The 21338-nt window shown below is 62.5% G+C and overlaps 1 protein-coding gene across 1 annotated transcript; it reads right to left on the bottom strand.

Annotated features, from left to right (window-relative positions):
* Positions 1-589: 589 nt before the first annotated feature.
* SLC5A5 (solute carrier family 5 member 5) lies at positions 590-19882 on the bottom strand. Its single transcript, XM_033082204.1, has 15 exons — positions 19760-19882; positions 18581-18983; positions 17030-17095; positions 15329-15380; positions 15175-15242; positions 13955-14109; positions 13203-13343; positions 11202-11331; positions 9859-9947; positions 8218-8330; positions 6323-6393; positions 3951-4037; positions 2063-2268; positions 919-1022; positions 590-814 (listed from the first exon to the last, which is right to left on the bottom strand). The coding sequence occupies exons 2-15, from the start codon at positions 18944-18946 to the stop codon at positions 600-602; spliced, it is 1863 nt and encodes a 620-aa protein (XP_032938095.1). The 5' UTR covers positions 18947-18983; positions 19760-19882; the 3' UTR covers positions 590-599.
* Positions 19883-21338: the final 1456 nt, after the last annotated feature.

The following is a 21338-nucleotide window of genomic DNA, read 5'->3' as shown; positions in this document are numbered from 1 at the left end:
CCATTGTCGCCTGAATGTGGCCATTGTCGCCTGGGTCTGGCCCTTGTCACCTGGGTGTGGCCATTGTCACCTGAATGTGGCCATTATCGCCTGACTGTGACCACTATCACCTGAATGTGGCCATTGCCACCTGACTGTGGCTATTGTGACCTGACTGTGACTATTGTCACTTGGGTGTGGCCATTGTCACCTGACTGTGGCCATTGTCACCTGACTGTGGCCATTGTCACCTGGGTGTGGCCATTGTTGCCTGACTGTGGCCATTGTTACCAGGGTGTGGCCATTGTCACCTCAATGTGGCCATTGTCAACTGGGTGTGGCCATTGTTACCTGACTGTGGCCATTGTCACCTGAGTGGTCTTGATTCCCAAATTCTCCCCCCACACCTGTCCGTGACCTCCCCACCATTCCAGCCATGTCACCTGAGGGACAGCAGCCGTGTCCCCTCCCTGTCACCCTGTCCCTGTCACCCCCTGTCCCCTCAAGGCCAGGCTCTGTCCAGGATCAGCAGCTCCTTTATTTGTGCCAGCACCGTGTCCCCACCCCGCTGTCCCCGTGTCCCCCACCCCACTGTCCCCATGTCCCCACCCCGCTGTCCCCTACACGTCGCTCTCGGTGACAGTGCCACCCCTGGGGGTGTCACACGGGGGTGTCCCCTCCCCGTCCGGCCTCTCCAGCAGCGCCTGGGTGGCTCCAGCCTTGTCCGGGGGCTCGTCCTCGGGGCTGTTGTCACCCTTGGGGACACCCGAGGGTGTGGCCTTGATGATGTCACACCACAGCACACCCTGGGGACGGTGGCTCTGCCGGGCTGGCCCTGCCGGGAGGGGACACGGTGACAAGGACAGGGTGACAGGGAGGGGTGACAGGGGGTGACAGGGCGCAGTGACACCGCGGGTGACACGGCCACCCCTTGCTCACCTGGCAGGAGGCTGAGCAGGGCCCCTGTCCCCACGGTCCCCAGTGTCCCCAAGGCGCCGTAGTACAGGTAGGACATGGAGTAGAACTCAGCCAGGATGGCCGGGCTGGGAGGGGACAATGGGGTGACGTCACAGGGATGGGGACAGCAGTGACATCACAGGGAATGAGACGGGGTGACATCCCAGGGATGGGGACAGGGTGACTTCACAGGGATGGGGACAGGGTGATGTCACAGGGATGGGGACAGTGGGTGACGTCACAGAGAATGGGGACAGGGTGACTTCACAGGGATGGGGACAGCAAGGTGACATCACAGGAACAGGGACAGCGGTGATGTCACAGGGATGGTGACACTTGGGTGATGTCACAGGGATGGGGACAGCGGGGTGATGTCACAGGGAATGGGGACAAAGTGATGTCACAGGGATGGGGACAAAGTGATGTCACAGGGATGGGGACAGTGGTGACGACACAGGAACGGGGACAGCGGTGACGTCACAGGGATAGGGACAGTGCAGTGACGTCACAGCCAACAGGGACAATAATGTGATGTCACAGGGGACAGGGACAGTGGTGTGACGTCACAGCCAGCAGGGACAGGGGTGTGATGTCACAGGGGACAGTGACAGCAGGATGATGTCACAACTAACAGGGACAGGCTGTGATGTCATAAGGGACAAGGGAAGCAGTGTGACATCATAAGGGACAGGGACATTGGTGTGATGTCACAGCCAGCACGGACAGGGGTGTGACATCACAAGGGACAGGGACAGCAAGGTGACATCACAGACAGCAGGGACAATAATGTGATGTCACAGGGGACAGTGACAGGGACAGGGGACAGGGACAGGGACAGGGGTGTGACATCACAGCCAGTAGGGACAGGGACATGATGTCACAGGGGACAGTGACAGTGACAGGGACAGAGACAGGGACAGGGACAGGGGTGTGACATCACAGCCAGTAGGGACAGGGACGTGATGTCACAGGGGACAGTGACAGCTCTGTGCCACCCCAGGGGACAGTGACAGGGCTGTGCCACCCCAGGGGACAGTGACAAGTCTGTGCCACCCCAGGGGACAGTGACAGTTCCGTGCCACCCCAGGGGACAGTGCCACCCCCGCGCTGTCCCCTCCCCGCTCACCGCAGCAGGTCCGGCGGTGGCGCGGGCAGGGCGGTGCCGTTGGTGACATTGGTGACGTTGGTGACATTGGTGGCGTTGCGGGGCGGACACATTGTCCCCGAGGTTGGCAGCACCCCCATGGTGGCCGCGCTGGGCGGGTACAGGGTGGCACCAACGGCCACCCACAGGGACAGCGCCAGGCCCACGGCCAGACCGCCCAGCACGGCCTGTGACAGGGACAGGGACAGGGATGGGACAGGGACAGGGATGGGGACAGGGACGGGGACAGGGATGGGACAGGGATGGGACAGGGATGGGACAGGGACAGGGATGGGGACAGGGACGGGGACAGGGATGGGACAGGGATGGGACAGGGATGGGACAGGGACAGGGATGGGACAGGGATGGGATGGGACAGGGACAGGGACAGGGATGGGACAGGGATGGGACAGGGATGGGACAGAGGGGTCAGCACGGCCTGGGGCGTCTGGGGAGACCGTCCCAAAAATCCCAAATATCCCAAATATGGCTGTGCTGAATGGCAGAAACCCCCAAATCCCCCACACCCCTCAAATCCTAAATCCCCACACCCCAAACCCAAATCCCAAATCCCCAAACCCCCAAACCCCCAATCCCAAACCCCAAACCACAAATCCCCCACACCCCAATTCTCCACACACCAAACCCCAAATCCCCCACATCCCAAATGCCAAACGCCAAACCCCACACCCCAAACCCCAATCCCCAAATCCCCCACACTCCACATCCCAAATCCCAAATCCCCCAAATCTTCCAAACCCAATTCCCCACACCACCAATCCCCACATCCCAAACCCCAAATCCCAAACCCCACACCCCAATTGTTGAAAACCCCAAACCCCAAATCTCCCAATCCCCTCACCCCACATCCCAAACTCCAAATCCCCCACACCCCAAACCCCGAACTCGAAACCCCAAACCCCAAATCCCCCAAATCCCAAATCCCCCAAACCCCAAATCCCCCAAACCCCAAAACCCAAACCCCAAATCCCCCACACCCCAAATCCCCCAATCCCAATCCCCCACACCCCAAACCCCAAACCCAAACCCCAAACCCCACACCCCAATTCTCCACACCCCAGACCCCAAATCCCCCACACTCCAAATCCCCCAAATCCCCAAAACCCAAACCCCAAATCCCCCCAAACCCCAATACCCCACACCCCAGGCCCTCACACCCCAAATCCCCAAACCCCACACTCCAATCCCCAAAAACCCCAAACCCCAAACCCTGAAATCCCCCAAACCCAAACCCCAAATCCCAAACCCCACACCGCAATCCTCAAAAACCCCAAATCACCCAAACCCCAAATCCCCCACACCCCAAATCCCCAAACCCCAACTCCCCCAAACCCCAACTCCCCCAAACCCCAATCCCTGAAAACCCCAAATCCCCCAAACCCCACACCCCAAACTCCAAATACCCCACGCCCCAAATCCCAAACCCCAAATCCCCAAACCCCAAATCTCCACACCCCCACACCCCAAACCCTGAAAACCCCACACCCCACACCCCAATCCCCCAAACCCAAACCCCTCAAACCTCCAATCCCCACACCCCAAACCCCACACCCTCAACCCCAAATTCCCCAATCCCCTCACCCCACACCCAAACCCCAATCCTCGAAAACCCCAAACCCCAAATCCTCAACCTCCCCCACCCCAAATCCCAAAACCCACACCCCAAACCCCCCAAACCCAATCCCCCACATCTCCAATCCCACATCCTCGACCCCAAACCCCAAATCCCCCAAATCCCCCACATCCCAATCCCCCACACCCTAAACCCAATCCCCACACCCCAATTCTCAAAAACCCCAATCCCAAATCCCCCACACCCCACACCCCACCCCAACCCCCCGAGCCTCACGGCGCTGCCGCAGCAGGGCACGAACATTCCCAGCACGAAGGCTCCGAGCAGGGGCCCGCTGATCACCCCCATCACCGTGAACGAGCCCTGCGGTTTGGGGTTTTTATGGGGCGGCTTTGGGGTCTGGGGGAGCTCCAGGGGGTGCCTGGCACTGCCCCAACGTCCCCTCCCCGAGAGCTCTCCGGGTGCCACCAGAGCGTGGCCGTGTCCCCTCTGTGTCCCAAATGTGTCCCCGTTCCGATGGGCAGTGACAGTGTGACGTAGTTTGGGGTTTTTTGGGGAGGTTTTTGGGGTCTGGGAGAGCTCCAGGGCGCGCCTGGCACTGCCCCAATCCCCCCTCCCTGAGAGCTCTCCGGGTGTCACCAGAGCGTGGCCGTGTCCCCTCTGTGTCCCCTCTGTGTCCCCGCTCAGGTGGGCAGTGACAGTGTGACGGGGTTTGGGGTTTTTTGGGATTTTTTTGGGGCGGGTTTTGGGGTCAGGGAGCGCTCCAGGGGGCACCTGGCTCTGCCCCAACCTCCCCTCCCCGAGAGCTCTCCAGGTGCCACCAGAGAGTGGCCGTGTCCCCTCTGTGTCCCCTCTACGTCCCCTCTGTGTCCCCAATGTGACCCTGAATCAATGGGCACTGATATTGGGAAGGGTTTGGGGGTTTTTTGGGGTTTTTTAAGGAGGTTTTTGGGGTCTGGCCGAGCTCCAGGGGGTGCCTGGCACTGCCCCAACCTCAAGGGCTCTCCAGGTGCCACCAGAGCGTGGCCCTGTCACCTCTGTGTCCCCAATGTGTCCCCGCTTCAATGGGCACTGATATTGGGGAGGGGTTTAGGGGATTTGGGGTTTTGGGGTTTTTATGGGGAGGTTTTTGGGGTCTGGGGGAGCTCCAGGGTGTGCCTGGCACTGCCCCAACCCCCGCTCCTGAAGGGCTGTCCTGGTGTCACCAGAGCGTGGCCGTGTCCCCAGCGTGTCCCCAGTGTGTCCCCAATGTGTCCCTGCTTGGGTGAGCAGCGACAGCAGGAGGGGTTTAGGGGGTTTTGGGGTTTTCGGGTTTTTTATGGAGTGGTTTTAGGGTCTGGCCGAGCTCCAGGGGGTGCCTGGCACTGCCCCAACAACCCTTCCTTAAGAGCTCTCCTGGTGTCACCAGAGCATGGCCGTGTCCCCTTTGTGTCCCCAGTGTGTCCCCACTCAGGTGGGCAATGACAGTGGGGAGGGGTTTAGGGGGCTTGGGGCTTTGGGGTTTTTTGGGACGTTTTTGGGGTCTTGGGGAGCTCCAGGGCGCGCCTGGCACTGCCCCAATCCCCGCTCCTCAAGGGCTCTCTGGGTGTCACCAGAGCGTGGCCGTGTCCCCTTTGTGTCCCCAACGTGTCCCCAATGTGTCCCTGCTTCGATGGGCACTGACAGTGGGGCGGGGTTTGGGGTTTTTTGGTTTTTTTGGGGGGTGTGTTTTGGGGTCTGTGAGAGCTCCAGGGGGCACCTGGCTCTGCTCCAACCCCCCCTCCCCGAGAGCTCTCCAGGTGCCACCAGAGAGTGGCCGTGTCCCCTCTGTGTCCCCTCTGTATCCCCAATGTGACCCTGAATCAATGGGCACTGATATTGGGAGGGGTTTGGGGATTTTTTGGGGTTTTTTTAGGAGGTTTTTGGGGTCTGGGAGAGCTCCAGGGGGTGCCTGGCACTGCTCCAACCCCCCCTCCCGAGAGCTCTCCAGGTGCCACCAGAGCGTGGCCGTGTCCCCTCTGTGTCCCCAGTGTGTCCTCACTCGGGTGAGCAGCAACAGCAGGGGGGTTTAGGGGGTTTGGGATTTTTGGGTTTTTTTGGGGGAGGTTTTTGGGGTCTGGCCGAGCTCCAGAGTGTGCCTGGCACTGCCCCAACCTCAAGGGCTCTCCAGGTGCCACCAGAGCATGGCCCTGTCCCCTCTGTGTCCCCAGTGTGTCCCCGCTCCGATGGGCACTGACAGTGTGGGTGGGTTTGGGGGTTTTGGGTATTTTGGGAGGATTTTGGGGTCCGGGAGAGCTCCAGGGAGCGCCTGGCGCTGCCCCAACCCCCCCTGCCCGAGAGCTCTCCGGGTGCCACCAGAGCGTGGCCGTGTCCCCTCTGTGTCCCCAGTGTGTCCCCATTGTGTCCCCACTCAGGTGTGCAATGACAGCGGGGAGGAGATTTGGGGTTTTTTGGGATGGTAGGAGGTTGAGTAGGGGATTTGGGGTTTTTTGGGGTGCAGAAGGTTAGGGAGGGGATTTGGGGTGTTTTTGCGGGGGGATCGAAGCTTGGGGAGGGGATTTGGGGTTTTTTTGGGGATGATAGAAGGTTGAGGAGGGGATTTGGGGTTTTTTTTTGCGGGGGATCGAAGGTTAGGGAGGGGATTTGGGGTTTTTTTGGGGGGCTCTCACCTGCAGGACGCCCCCTCCCAGCAGCGAGGACAGAGCGGCCACGGTGATGCACGAGGTGCCGTAGGTGAGAGCTGGGGATGTGGGATTGATATGGGATTGATGGGATTGGGATGGGATTGATATGGGATTGGGATGGGATTGATATGGGATTGATATGGGATTGATATGGGATTGATATGGGATTGATATGGGATTGATATGGGATTGGGATTGATATGGGATTGGTATGGGATTGATATGGGATTGATATGGGATTGGGATTGATATGGGATTGGTATGGGATTGATATGGGATTGATATGGGATTGATATGGGATTGATATGGGATTGATATGGGATTGATATGGGATTGATATGGGATTGATAAGGGATTGATATGGGATTGGGATGGGATTGATATGGGATTGATACGGGATTGGGATGGGATTGATATGGGATTGATATGGGATTGATATGGGATTGATACGGGATTGGGATGGGATTGATATGGGATTTATGGGATTGATGGGATTGGGATGGGATTTATGGGATTGGTGGGATTGGATTGATGGGATTGATGGGATTGATGGGATTGGGTTTGGATTGATGGGATTGATGGGATTGAAATGGGATTGGTGGGATGGGATTGATGGGATTTATGGGAGGGGATTGATGAGATCAGTGGAATTGGATTAGGATGGGATGGGATGGGATTGATGGGATTGGTGAGATTTATGGGATGGGATTGATGGCATGGGATTGATGGAATTGGATTAAGATGGGATGGGACAGGACGGGATGGGATGGAATGGGATTGATGGGATTGGGATTAATTGGATCAATGGGATCAATGGATTAAATGGGACTGGGTTTGGGATTGGGATTGGGATTGGGGTGGGATCAATGGGATTTATGGGATTTATGGGGTTTATGGCATGGCATGGCATGGCATGGCATGGCACGGCACAGCCTCACACATCCCAGGAGGAGGTGACATCCCTGTGGGGTCCCAGGTCCCTGTGGTGTCCTCGGGGGTGACACTCACACAGCCCCGGGGGGTCCCTGGGGTGACACTCACACATCCCCGGGTGACACTCACACAGCCCCGGGGGTGTCTCCTGGGTGTCCCCGCTGTGACACTCACACAGCCCCTGTAGGGTCACACATCCCTGGGGGTCCCTGGGGGTCCCTGGGGAGTCTCTGGGGTGTCCCCTGTGTGTCCCCATGGTGTCCTCCGGGTGTCCCCGCTGTGACACTCACACATCCCCGCTGTGACACTCACAGAGCCCCGGGGGTGACACTCACACATCCCCGCTGTGACACTCACAGAGCCCCTGGTGTCCCCTGGGTGTCCCCTGTGTTGTCCCAGGTGTGACACTCAGCCCCTGGGGTGTCTCTGTGGTGTCCCCTGGGTGTCCCCCGTGTGTCCCCCGGGTGTCCCCGCTGTGACACTCACAGAGCCCCTGTGTTGTCCCCAGGGGTGACACTCACACATCCCCGGGTGACACTCACAGAGCCCCAGGGGTGACACTCACACATCCCTGGGGGTCCCTGGGGGGTCTCTGTGGTGTCCCCTGGGTGTCCCCCGGGTGTCCCCAGGGTGTCCCCTGGGTGTCCCCGCTGTGACACTCACAGAGCCCCTGTGTTGTCCCCAGGGGTGACACTCACACATCCCCGCTGTGACACTCACAGAGCCCCTGTGTTGTCCCCAGGGGTGTCCCCAGGGGTGACACTCACAGAGCCCCTGTGTTGTCCCCAGGGGTGTCCCCAGGGGTGACACTCACAGAGCCCCCGTGTGTCCCCCGGGTGTCCCCGCGGTGACACTCACACATCACCGGGTGACACTCACACATCCCCGCGGTGACACTCACAGAGCCCCTGTGTTGTCCCCCAGGTGTCCCCAGGGGTGACACTCACAGAGCCCCTTGCCGATCAGCGCCAGCCTCCGCGGGCTGAGCGCGGGCAGCCGCGGCCTCACCAGATCCTCCACGGTCACCGCGGCCATGGCGTTGATGGAGGTCGAGGCCGTGCTGGGCACGGGGGGGGGGGTCCCGTCACCCCCAGACCCCAAAATCCATCCCCACCCCAAAACCCTCCCCCCAAAATCCACCCCCACCCCAAAACCTTCCTGACAAAATCCCCCGGCCCTAAATCCGCCCCCAGGGTGCCGCTCCCAGCTGTGCTGCACAACAGCACCACCCCAAATCCCCAAAATCCCCCAAATCCCCCCACAAGTCCCCCAAATCCCTTCCCCAAATCCCCCAAATCCCCTCCCCAAATCCCCCCCTCCAAATCCCCCCCAAATCCCCCCCCAAATGCCCCAAATCCCCTCCCCAAATCCCCCCCCCCAAATCCCCCAAATCCCCTCCCCAAATTCCCTCCTCAAATCCCCCAAATCCCTTTCCCAAATCTCCTCCCCAAACCCCCTCCCAAATCTCACAAATCCCCCTCCCCAAATCCCCCCCAAAACCCCCAACCCCCCCAAATCCCCCCAAATCCCTCCCAAACTCCCAAATCACCCCCAAATCCCCTCCCCAAATCCCCCAAATGCCCCAAATCCCCTCCTCAAATCCCTTCCTCAAATCCCCCAAATCCCCTCCCCAAACCCCCTCTCCGAATCCCCTAAATCCCCTCCCCAAATCCCCCAAACCCCTCCAAATCCCCTCCCCAAATTCCCTCCTCAAATCCCCCAAATCCCCTCCTCAAATCCCCCCTCCAAATCCCCTCCCCAAATCCCTTCCCCAAATCCCTTCCCCAAATCCCTTCCCCAAATCCCTTCCCCAAATCCCTCAAACTTCCTAAACTCCCCAGATTTTAAAATTTTCTAAACCCCCCAAATCCCCCAAATCCCCCGAACTCTCAAACCTCCCAAGTCCCCATAATCCCCGATTTTTAATTTTTTTTAATCCCCCAAACCCCCCAGACCCCCCAGACCCCCCAGACCCCCAAACCCCCAAAATCCCGGGGTTCAGACCCCTCCTCACCTGAGGGTGCCGCTGTAACCGCAGGCCAGGAACCCAAACCTCCAAATTAACCCTGACCCCCCAAATCCCACAAACCCCTCAGACCCCTTAGAACCCCCAAATCCCCCAAATCGCAGGGTTCAGACCCCTCAGACCCCCCCTCACCCAAGGGTGCTGCTGTAGGCACAGGCCAGGAACAGCCCTGGCACCCAAACCCCCCAAATCCCCCAAATCCCCCAAATTAACCCAAATCCCCCAAAGCCCCCAGACCCCTCAAACCCCCCAGACCCCCCAAACCCGGGGTTCAGACCCCTCCTCACCTGAGGGTGCCACTGTAGGCACAGGCCAGGAACCCAAACCTCCAAATTAACCCTGACCCCAAATCCCCCCCAAATCCCCAAAGCCCCAAATCCCCCAAACCCCCCAGACCCCTCAGACCCCTCAGACCCCCCCTCACCTGAGGGTGCCGCTGTAGGCGCAGGCCAGGAACCCAAACCCCCAAATTAACCCTGACCCCAAATCCCCCAAATTAACCCAAATCCCCCAAAGCCCCCAGACCCCCTAAACCCCCCAGACCCCCCAGACCCCCCCTCACCTGAGGGTGCCGCTGTAGGCGCAGGCCAGGAACAGCCCCGGCACGCCCGGGGCGCTCTCGAAGATGTCCAGGACCAGGTAGGGCATGTACTGGGGGGAGGGGAGGGGAGGGGGGTAAAGGGGGTGCGACCCCCGGGGGGACCCCAAAAACCACCTGGGAACCCCCAAACTCCCGTCCCACTGCCTCAGGGGGTCCTGGAAGGGAACAGGACTCTATGCGACCCCAAAAACCTCCTGGGAACCCCGAAATTCTCATCGCGCTGCCTCAGGGGGTCCTGGAAGGGAACAGGACCCGAGGGACCCCAACCCCAGCAGTGACCCCAGCAGGTCCTGGAAGGTCACAGAACCCCAAAACCCCCTGTGACCCCGGCAGGTCCTGGAAGGGAACAAGACCCCAAAACCCCTGTGACTCCAACAGGTCCTAGAAGGGCACAGAACCCCAAACCCCCTGAGACCCTGAAAGATCCTGGAAGGGAACAGAACCCCAAAGGACCCCAAAACCCGTGTGACCCCGGCAGGTCCTGGAAGGGAACAGAACCCCCAAACCCCTGTGACCTCGGTAGGTCCTGGAAGGACACAGAACCCCAAACTCCCTGTGATCCCCGGCAGGTCCTGGAAGGGAACAGAACCCCTAAACCCCCTGTGATTCCAACAGGTCCTGGAAGGGAACAGAACCCCAAACCCCCTGTGACCCCCGGCAGGTCCTGGAAGGGAACAGAACCCCTAAACCCCCTGTGACTCCAACAGGTCCTGGAAGGGAACAGAACCCCAAACCCCCTGTGACCCCCGGCAGGTCCTGGAAGGGAACAGGACCCCGAGAGACCCCAAAACCCCTGTGACCCCTCTGCCAGGGAGGTCCTGGAAGCGAACAGAACCCCAAATCCCCTGTGACTCCAACAGGTCCTGGAAGGGCACAGAACCCCAAACTCCCTGTGACACCCCGGCAGGTCCTGGAAGGGAACAGAACCCCAGAGGGACCCCAACCCCAGCAGTGACCCCTCTGCCAGGGAGGTCCTGGAAGGGCACAGAACCCCAAAACCCATGTGACCCCGAAAGATCCTGGAAGGGAACAGAACCCCGAGGGACCCTAAACCCCCTGTGACCCCGAAAGATCCTGGAAGGGGACAGGACCCCAAAACTCCCTGTGACCCAGCAGGTCCTGGAAGGGAACAGGACCCCGGGGGACCCCAAAACCCCTGTGACCCCCCTAATTTGGGATATCCTGGAAGGGAACAGAACCCCAAACCCCAGCTGTGACCCCGAAAGATCCTGGAAGGGCACAGAACCCCAAACCCCCTGTGACCCCAACAGGTCCTGGAAGGTCACAGGAGCGCGGGGCCGGACCTGGTCGGGCGCGGCGATGGCCCCGGCCAGCAGCGGGTCACAGTGGCGATAGAGCGCGAACATGACGAGCCCGCAGGCCACAGCGCTGGCCACGATGCACACGAGCCCCGCTTGATTGACCAGCAGCGCCCTGCGGGGGGCCACAGGTCCTGCCAGGGCACTGGAGACCGGCCAGGTCCTGGCAGGGTCCCTAAAGGGCGGTTCAGTCTGTGTAGGGGCTGTGTTGGGTCCTTGCAGGGGAATTCGGGGGCAATCAGGGTCCATAAAGGGGTGAAAGGTCCTGGTAGAGATGTCAGGGGAATTCGGGGGAATTCAGGGTCACTAAAGGGGTGTCAGGTCCTTGCAGGGGAATTCAGGGTCGCTAAAAGGGTACCAGGTCCTGGTAGGGCGTGAGAGGTCCTGACAGGGTCTCTAAAGGGGGGGCTCAGTCCGTGTAGGGGATGAGTGTTGGGTCCTTGCAGGGGAATTCAGGGGAATTCAGAGTCCCTAAAAGGGTGAAAGGTCCTGGCAGAGGTGTCAGGGGAATTCAGGGTCACTAAAGGGGTGCCAGGTCCTTGCAGGGGAATTCAGGGTCCCTAAAAGGGTGAAAGGTCCTGGCAGAGATGTCAGGGGAATTCAGGGTCATTAAAGAGGTGCCAGGTCCTTGCAGGGGAATTCAGGGTGACTAGAAGGGTGAAAGGTCCTTTCAGGGGAATTCAGAGGAATTCAGGGTCCCTAACGGGGTGCCGGGTCCTGGCAGGACACTGCAGCCACTCCCAGCACTCCCCTGATCCCTGGGAGCCCCCAGAGCGGGATCCAGCAGATCCCCGGGGTCCACCCGATCCCCAGACACTGTGGATCCCCACACCCAGCTGATTCCCAGACCAAATAAATCCCCAGAATCCATCCAACCCCTGGATCCACCCAATCCCCAGATCCAGACCCCTCTGATCCCCGACCCCTCTGATCCCAGACCCAGTGGATCCCCGGGCCCATCTGACCCAGTCCCAGTGGATCCCCAGATCCTGTCAATCCCCAGATCCTGTCAATCCCCAGACCCCTCTGACCCCCAGACCCATCTGATCCCAGTCCCAGGGTCACATCTGATCCCGACCCCATCTGATCCTGTTCCCAGCAGATCACGGCCCCATCTGATCCCAGGCCCAGCAGATCCCAGCCTCATCTGATCCTGGTCCCATCTGATCCCAGCCCCAGGGTCACATCTGATCCTGGCCCCAGCAGATCCCAGCCCCAGCAGATCCCAGCAGATCCCGGGCCCATCAGATCCCGGGGCCCAGTTGTTCCCAGCCCCAGGGTCCCAGCAGATCCCAGTCCCAGCAGATCCCAGTCCCATCCTATCCCCAGCCCCAGCAGATCCCAGCCCCAGCAGATCCCAGGCTCAGTTGATCCCATTCCCAGCAGATCCCGCTCCCAGCAGATCCCATTCCCAGTAGATCCCAGCCCCAGCAGATCCCAGGCTCAGTTGATCCCATTCCCAGCAGATCCCACTCCCAGCAGATCCCAGCCCCAGCAGATCCCGGTCCCAGCAGATCCCCAGACCCATCTGATCCCGGCCCCAGTGGATCCCAGTCCCAACCTATCCCATTCCCAGCAGATCCCGTTCCCAGCGGATCCCAGCAGATCCTGGTCCCAGCTGATCCCATTCCCAGCAGATCCCAGCCCCATCTGATCCCAGCAGATCCCAGCCCCAGTAGGTCCCAGCAGATCCAAGCAGATCCCATCTGATCCCATCCCCAGCAGATCCCATTCCCAGCATATCCCGGCCCCAGCAGATCCCAGATCCCAGCAGATCCCAACCCCAGTTGATCCCAGCAGATCCCGATCCCAGCAGATCCCAGCAGGTCCCATTCCCAGCAGGTCCCATCTGATCCCATCCCCAGCAGATCCCATCCCCAGCAGATCCCAGCCCCAGCAGATCCCATTCCCAGCAGATCCCATCCCCAGCAGATCCCACCCCCAGCAGATCCCATCTGATCCCGTTCCCAGCAGATCCCCGCTCACAGCTTGGCCTCCCTCTCGCTCCTGCAGGCCACGTAGCGCTGCACCTGCGCCTGGTTCACACCGTACATGGAGAGCCAGAGCAGAGACCCCCCCAGCACGAAGGTCCAGAGCGTGTACCGGCGCCGGGGGTCGGGGTCAAAGCTGGGGACACCCAAAAACGGGGAGGGGTCACCCCAAAACCCAAACAGGGGGGCAGGGGGGATGGGACTGACCCCAAATCCCGGGGGAGGGGGTGAGAGGGAATGGGAGTCACCCCAAAACCCAGACAGAGGGTCAGGGAGTCACCCCAAAAAACAAGAGGGGGGATGGGAGTCACCCCAAAACCCGGGGAGGGGGTGAGAGGGGATGGGAGTGACCCCACAGCGTGTACTGGTACCGGGGTCAAAACTGAGGGACATCCAAAAACTCAACAGGGGTTCAGGGAGTCACCCCAAAACCCGGGGAGGGGGTCAGGGAGTGACCCCAAAACCCAGACAGGGCGTGAGAGGGGATGGCAGTGACCCCACAGCTCTTGGGGGGAAGGGCTGGGAGTGACCCCAAAACTCAGGATAGAGGCTTGGAGTGACCCCAAAACCCACATCAGGGGATGGAAATGACCCCACAGATCCAGGGGTGAGGGGATGGCAGTGACCCCAAAACCCCCAGGCCAGGGGGTGACAAGGAGGTACACCCCATGGTTTGGGGGACTCAGTGACCCCCCACGCCCCGGGGCAGCCCAGAGGGGTCCCGCGGGGTTTTGGGGGGGGTCTCACTCGGCGAAGTTGATCCTGGAGCCGTTGGCCGCGATGCTCAGCACCCTGGCGGGACCCCCGAGCAGCAGCGCCCCGCGCACCGCGACAGCGACAAAACCCGCGAGCATCACGAACACCTGGAACACGTCGGTCCAGATGACAGCCTTCATCCCGCCCTGCGGAACCAGCGGGCTGAGCCGGGACAGCCCGGAGAGACGGGACAGAGACGGGACAGAGACGGGACAGCCCGGGACAGAGCTGGGACAGAGCCGGGACAGCCCGGGAGAGACGGGACAGAGACGGGACAGAGACGGGATAGAGACGGGATAGCCGGGACAGCCGGGATAGAGCCGGGACAGAGACAGGATAGCACCGGGACAGAGCTGGGCCAGAGCTGGGATAGCCGGGACAGCCCGGAGAGACGGGACAGAGACGGGAGAGAGCTGGGATAGAGCCGGGACAGAGACGGGATAGAGACGGGACAGCCGGGACAGAGCCGGGACAGAGCCGGGACAGAGACGGGACAGCCCGGGAGAGACGGGAGAGAGACGGGACAGAGACGGGAGAGAGACGGGACAGAGCCGGGACAGAGCCGGGACAGCCCGGAGAGACGGGACAGAGACGGGATAGAGCCGGGACAGAGACAGAATAGCACCGGGACAGAGCTGGGACAGTCGGGACAGAGCCGGGACAGAGCTGGGATACACCCGGGACAACCGGGAGAGAGACGGGACAGAGCCGGGACAACCGGGACAGAGCCGGGATAGCCGAGACAGAGCCGGGATACACCCGGGATACACCCGGGACAGCCCGGGACAGCCGGGACAGAGCCGGGATAGAACCGGGACACTCCGGGACAGCCCGGGTCGGAGCCGGGACAGCCCGGGACAGAACTGGGACACTCCGGGACAGCGCCAAGACACCCCAGGACAGCCTCGGGACACCCCTGGACCACCCAGGACACCTCGGGACACCCCTGGACCACCCAGGACACCTCGGGACACCCCTGCGACAACCCTGGGACCCTCTGAGACACCGCCGGAACACCCTCGGACACCTCCAGAGCCCCCGGGACACCCCCGGGACACCCCCAGGACACCCTTGGACACTCCCGAGACACCCCCAGAGCCCTCGGGACACCCCCAGAGCCCCGGGACACCCCCGGGACACCCCTGGAACACCCCAGGACACCTCAGGGACACTCCCGGGACACCCCCCCCGCCCCCCCGCCCCCCGCTCACTATGGTGGTGTAGAAGGTGCAGATGACCCCCGTGGACAGCAGCGAGGCCCAAATGTCCAGCCCGGTCACTGGAGGAGAGCGAAGGTGCTGAGAGGGGAGGGATTGTCACCTGGGTGGGGACAGGGACCGGGACAGCCCCTCGGGGCCACCTCACCTTGGTTTAGGATCAGCGCGGGTGCGTAGATGACGATTCCAGTGTAGAGCATCTGCGGAAAGAGCGGGGTCACCGCGGCAGGTGACACCGCGGGGACAGAGCAGGTGACACCGCGGGGACAGCTCAGGTGGCACCGCGGGGACAGCTCAGGTGACACCGCGGGGACAGAGCAGAGAACAGCGCGGTTTTCAGAGCAAACAGCGCTCCCGCCGCGCTCCGCTCGCTCCGAGCCAGGGAAAACACGGGCACGGCACGGAGCGGCTGCCCGGGGCTCGGTGTCACCGCCCTGAGCCCCATGGTGTCCCCGCTCCAGTGTCACCTCCCTGAGCCCCGTGGTGTCACCATCCCAGTGTCCCCACTCCAGTGTCACCGCCGTGAGCCCCATGGTGTCACCACTCCAGTGTCACCGCCCTGACCCCCATGGTGTCACCACTCCAGTGTCACCTCCCCGAGCCCCATGGTGTCACCACTCCAGTGTCACCGCCCTGACCCCCATGGTGTCACCACTCCAGTGTCACCGCCCTGAGCCCCATGGTGTCACCGCTCCAGTGTCACCGCTCCAGTGTCACCGCCCTGACCCCCATGGTGTCACCGCTCCAGTGTCACCGCTCCAGTGTCACCGCCCTGACCCCCATGGTGTCCCCGCTCCAGTGTCACCTCCCTGAGCCCCGTGGTGTCACCATCCCAGTGTCCCCATTCCAGTGTCACTGCCCCGAACACCGCGGTGTCCCCACTCCAGTGTCCCCACCTTGAGCCCCATGGTGTCCCCACCCGTGTCACCACCCCGAGCCCCGCGGTGTCCCCACCCCAATGTCCCCACCCCGAGCCTCCTCAGTGTCATCACCACGAGCCTCGCGGTGTCACCACTCCAATGTCCCCACGCCGGTGTCCCCATCCCGAGCCCCGCGGTGTCCCCACTCCCGTGTCACCACCCCGAGCCCCATGGTGTCACCACTCCAGTGTCCCCACCCCATTGTCACCACCCCGAGTCCCACGGTGTCCCCACTCCAGCCCTGAGCCCCATGGTGTCCCCATTCCAGTGTCCCCACTCCCGTGTCACCGCCCCGGGCCCCACGGTGTCCCCACTCCAGTGTCACCACCTTGAGCCCCATGGTGTCACCACCCCGAGCCCCGCGGTGTCCCCACTCCCGTGTCACCGGCCCGGGCCCCACGGTGTCCCCACTCCGGCGTCAACACTCCAGTGTCACCACTCCGAGCTCCCCCAGTGTCACCGCCCCGGGCCCCACGGTGTCCCCACTCCAGCGTCAACACTCCAGTGTCACCACTCCGAGCTCCCCCAGTGCCACCACCCCGAGCTCCCCAGTGTCCCCACCCCAGTGTCCCCACTCCGAGCCCCATGGTGTCCCCACTCCAGTGTCACCATCCTTAGCTCCACCGTGTCCCCACCCCGAGCTCCGCAGTGTCTCCACTCCAGTGTCCCCATCCCCAGCCCCTGCGGTGTCCCCACTCCCGTGTCACCACCCCGAGCCCCATGGTGTCACCACTCCAGTGTCCCCATTCCAGTGTCCCCACTCCAGTGTCCCCACTCCAGTGTCACCACCCTGAGCCCCACGGTGTCCCCACCCCGGTGTCCCCATCCCGAGCCCCGCAGTGTCCCCACCCCGGTGTCCCCACCCCGAGCCCCACAGTGTCCCCGCGCTGTCCCCGCGCTGTCCCCGCGCTGTCCCCCCCCTCACGCACCGTGGCCACCACGTACTGCACGGTCCCGCAGAGCCGCACGCTCCGGCTGAAGCGCCGCTCCAGGTACTGCGACAAGGACAGGGACAAGGACAAGGAGCGCGTCGGGGCCACCCCGGAGTGACCCCTGAACGGGGGTGAGGGGCTGGGAGTGACCCCAAAACCCGGGACAGGGGCAGCAGAGTCCCACGAGGTTAGAGGGGACACAGTGACCCCCCAGAACCCCGGGGAAGGAATGACGAGGAATTACTGACCCCCTGAACCCCGGGGAAGGAGGATCGGGGTCCCAGGATGTTGGGGGGACACAGTGACCCCAAGAACCCCAAGACGAAGGAATGACGAGGAATCACTGACCCCCAGAATCCCGGCAAGGGAGGATCGGAGTCCTGCGGGGTTGGGGGGGCACAGTGACCCCCAAAACCCCGGGGGAAGGAGCGACGAGGAATTACTGATCTCCAGAATCTCGGGGCAGGGGGAGCAGAGTTCCACGAGATTGGAGAGGACACAGTGACCTCCCAAAACCCCGGGGAAGGGGGAGTGGGGTGACGAGGAATCACTGAGCCCTCCAAAACCCCGGGGAAAGGAGCGACGAGAAATTACTGATCTCCAGAACCCCGGGAAGGAAGGATCGGGGTCCTGCGGGGTTGGAGGGGACACAGTGAACCCCCAAAACCCCTGAGAAGTTGGGGGAGGGACACAGTGAAACCCCAGAACCGGGGGAAGGGAGGATCGGGGTCCTGCGGGGTTGGGGGGACACAGTGACCCCCAAAACCCCGGGGGAAGGAGCGACGAGGAATTACTGATCTCCAGAACCCCCGGGGAGGGAGGATCGGGGTCCTGCGGGGTTGGAGGGGACACAGTGACCCCCAAAATCCCGGGAAAAGGAGCGACGAGGAATCACTGACCCCAGAACCCCGGGAAGGGAGGATCGAGGTCCTGCTGGGTTGGGGGGGACACACTGAGCCCCAAAACCCCTGAGAAGTTGGGGGAGGGACACAGTGAACTCCCAGAACCCCGGGAAGGGAGGATCAGGGTCCTGCGGGGTTGGAGGGGACACAGTGACCCCCAGAACCCCGGGGAAGGAGGATCGGGGTCCTGCGGGGTTGGTGGCGACACAGTGACCCCCCAAAACCCCGGGGCAGGGGGAGCAGAGTCTCACGAGGTTGGAGGGGGACACAGTGACCCCCCAAAATCCCGGGGGAAGGAGCGATGAGGAATTACTGACCCCCAGAACCCCGGGAAGGGACGATCGGGGTCCCACGAGATTGGGAGGGACACAGTGACCCCCAAGAACCCCGGGGAAGGAGGATCGGGGTCCCACGAGATTGGGAGGGACACAGTGACCCCCAAAACCCCGGGGAAAGAAGCGACAACGAATCACCGACCCCCAGCACCCCGGGGAAGGAGAAGCCGGCTCCGCACCCCGCAGGGCTGGAGCGGCCTCACCCCTCCGAGTTAACCCTGAAGCTGCTGGCGGCCACTCTCAGCACCTCGAGGGGACCCGCCACCACCCGTGTCCCCTCCGCGTCCCCTCCGCGTCCCCTCCGTGCCCACCTCGTAGGTGCTGGTGAGCCCCAGGCGGTAAAAGACGGGCAGGAAGAAATACGCCGTGAGCGCGCTGTTGATGATCTGAGCCAGGCACATCCAGAGGAATTTGGCTCCGTAGCGGAACGCCTCGGCCGGCACCCCCAGCACCTGGATCGCCGACATGAAACTCGCCGACAGCGACAACCCCACCGGCAGCGCCGACATGCGCCGGCCACCCGTGAAAAAATCCTCCGAGGTTTTTTGGCCGCCTTTGGCCAGCCCGTGGAAGAGCCCGATGGCCGTGGAGATGAGCAGCATCAGAGCGAACACTCCGTAATCCCAGAGGCTGAAGGTGAGGTCCCTCACGTCCCGAGCTCCCGGCGGGGCTGCCATGGTGGCTTCGAGGAGGGGACAGTCCCAAATCGCGCACCTGAGCCAGGTAGGGGGTTAGTCCGTGCTTAGATGGGGTCAGTCCTTGTTTAGCTTGGGTTAGTCCGTGTTTAGCTGGGGTTAATCCTTGTTTAGCTTGGGTTAGTCCTTGCTTAGCTGGTTAGTCCTTGCTTAGCTGGAGTTAATCCTTGTTTAGCTGGTTAGTCCTTGCTTAGCTGGGGTTAATCCTTGTTTAGCTGGTTAGTCCTTGTTTAGCTGGGGTTAGTCCTTGTTTAGCTGGTTAGTCCTTGTCTAGCTGGTTAGTCCTTGCTTAGCTGAGGTTAGTCCTTGCTTAGCTGAGGTTAGTCCTTGTTTAGCTGGTTAGTCCTTGCTTAGCTGGTTAGTCCTTGTCTAGCTGGTTAGTCCTTGCTTAGCTGGGGTTAGTCCTTGCCTAGCTGGGGTTAGTCCCTTCCTAGCTGGGGTTAGGCCGGGGCTCTCCGCATCCGAGGGGAGCGACTCGAGGGGAGGGACAAAGTTCGGGAGTGGAGAGCAGGAGGGGGGAGCGGGGTTTGGTGCCCCACCCTGCGCCCTCGGTGCCCTTTCCGGGCAGGGGCTGTGCCAAGGGGTGCCAAAGGGCACGACCCGCCGAGGAGCGGCCCAAGTTTGGCAGAGTTTGACCCCGACCCCTCCCCCTGCTCCGGGACACGGCCGGGAGGGAGGGGGGAGGAGGGAGGGAGCGACCCCTCCCCAAAGCAGCGCAAACAAGGAGGGGCAGAGCCTCGGGCAGAGCCGAATTTATCTCCAGCAGAGGGGAAAATCAACAAAGCGCGGAGGAACCTTTAGCCCAGAAGGAGCAGGCTGGCGGCCGGCGGAGCGGGACGGACCGGCTGAGCCTGGGCTGAGCCCGGGGGTCCCCGCCCGGGGGGGAGGGCTCGGGGGGTCGGGGATGGAGCCTCGGAGGGGAGGATGGAGATGTAACCCGTTCGCTGCTGCACGACTCGGTGTCAGCACGCCGAGACTCGAGATGTCATCACCCCGAGCACCCAGATGTCACCGCCCGACCCCCGAGATGTCACCACCCCGACCCCCGAGATGTCACCACGCCGACCCCCGCGGTGTCACCACTCTGAACCCCCAGATGTCACCGCCCCGACCCCCGCGGTGTCACTGTCCCGACCCCCGAGGTGTCACCACCCCAAGCCCCGAGGTGTCACCGCTCCGAGCACCCACATGTCACCCCCCCGACCCCCCCGGTGTCATTGCCCCGACCCCCGCGGTGTCATTGCCCCGACCCCCAAGATGTCACCGCCCCGAGCCCTGACATGTCACCACCCCGACCCCAAGATGTCACCACCCCTAACCTCGAGATGTCACCACCCCGATCCCCGCGGCGTCACCACCCCGATCCCCGAGATGTCACCGCCCCGAGCACCCACATTTCACCACTCCGATCCCCTCGGTGTCATTGCCCCGACCCCCGCGATGTCACCGCCACGATCCCCACAGTGTCACCACCCCGAGCCTCGAGATGCCGCTACTCCGAGCCCCGCGGTGTCACCGCCCCGACCCCCGCGATGTCACCACCCCAAGCCCCGAGGTGTCACCATCCCGAGCCCCGCGGTGTCACCACCCCGAACCCCCCGGTGTCATTGCCCCGACCCCCGAGGTGTCACCACCCCTAGCCCCGAGGTGTCACCACTCCGAGAACCCACATGTCACCACCCTGAGCCCCGAAGTGTCACCGCCCCGAGCACCCAGATGTCACCACCCCGACCCCCAAGATGTCACCACCCCGACCCTCGACATGTCACCACCCCGAGCCCCCCGGTGTCACCGCCCCGAGCCCCGAGATGCCACCACCCCGAGCCCCTGCAGTGTCACCACCCCGACCCCCGCGGTGTCACCGCCCCGAGCCCGAAGATGTCACCGCCCCAAGCCCTGAGATGTCACCACCTCGACCCCCGACATGTCACCACCCTGAGGCCCGCGGTGTCACCGCCCCGACCTCCAAGATGCCACCACTCCGACCCCCGCGGTGTCACCATCCCGAGCATCCAGATGTCACCACCCCGAGCCCCCCGGTGTCACCACCCCGATCCCCGCGGTGTCACCACCCCGAGCCCCCCGATGTCATTGCTCCGAGCCCCGAGGTGTCACCACTCCGATCCCCCCGGTGTCATTGCCCCGACCCCCCCGGTGCCACCATCCCAAGCCCCGCAGTGTCACCCCCCGATCCCCGCGGTGTCACCGCGCTGCCCGGCCCTGGCGGGACACACAGCGCGGTGACTCCCGCAGGGATACGTGGCACCGGCTGCGGGGCTGTCCCCGGCTGTCCCGGCTGTCCCCTGCTGTCCCCGTTTCCTCATTCCCGGGCACAAACCGCGCTTTGTCCCGCCCGAGCTCCGCACGGCTCCGG

The sequence above is a fragment of the Catharus ustulatus genome, chromosome 29, assembly GCF_009819885.2.
Source record: "Catharus ustulatus isolate bCatUst1 chromosome 29, bCatUst1.pri.v2, whole genome shotgun sequence".
Classification (NCBI taxonomy): Eukaryota; Metazoa; Chordata; class Aves; order Passeriformes; family Turdidae; genus Catharus; species Catharus ustulatus.
Note: the sequence above shows the minus strand (reverse complement) of the source record. Positions and strands in the feature narration are given on the sequence as shown.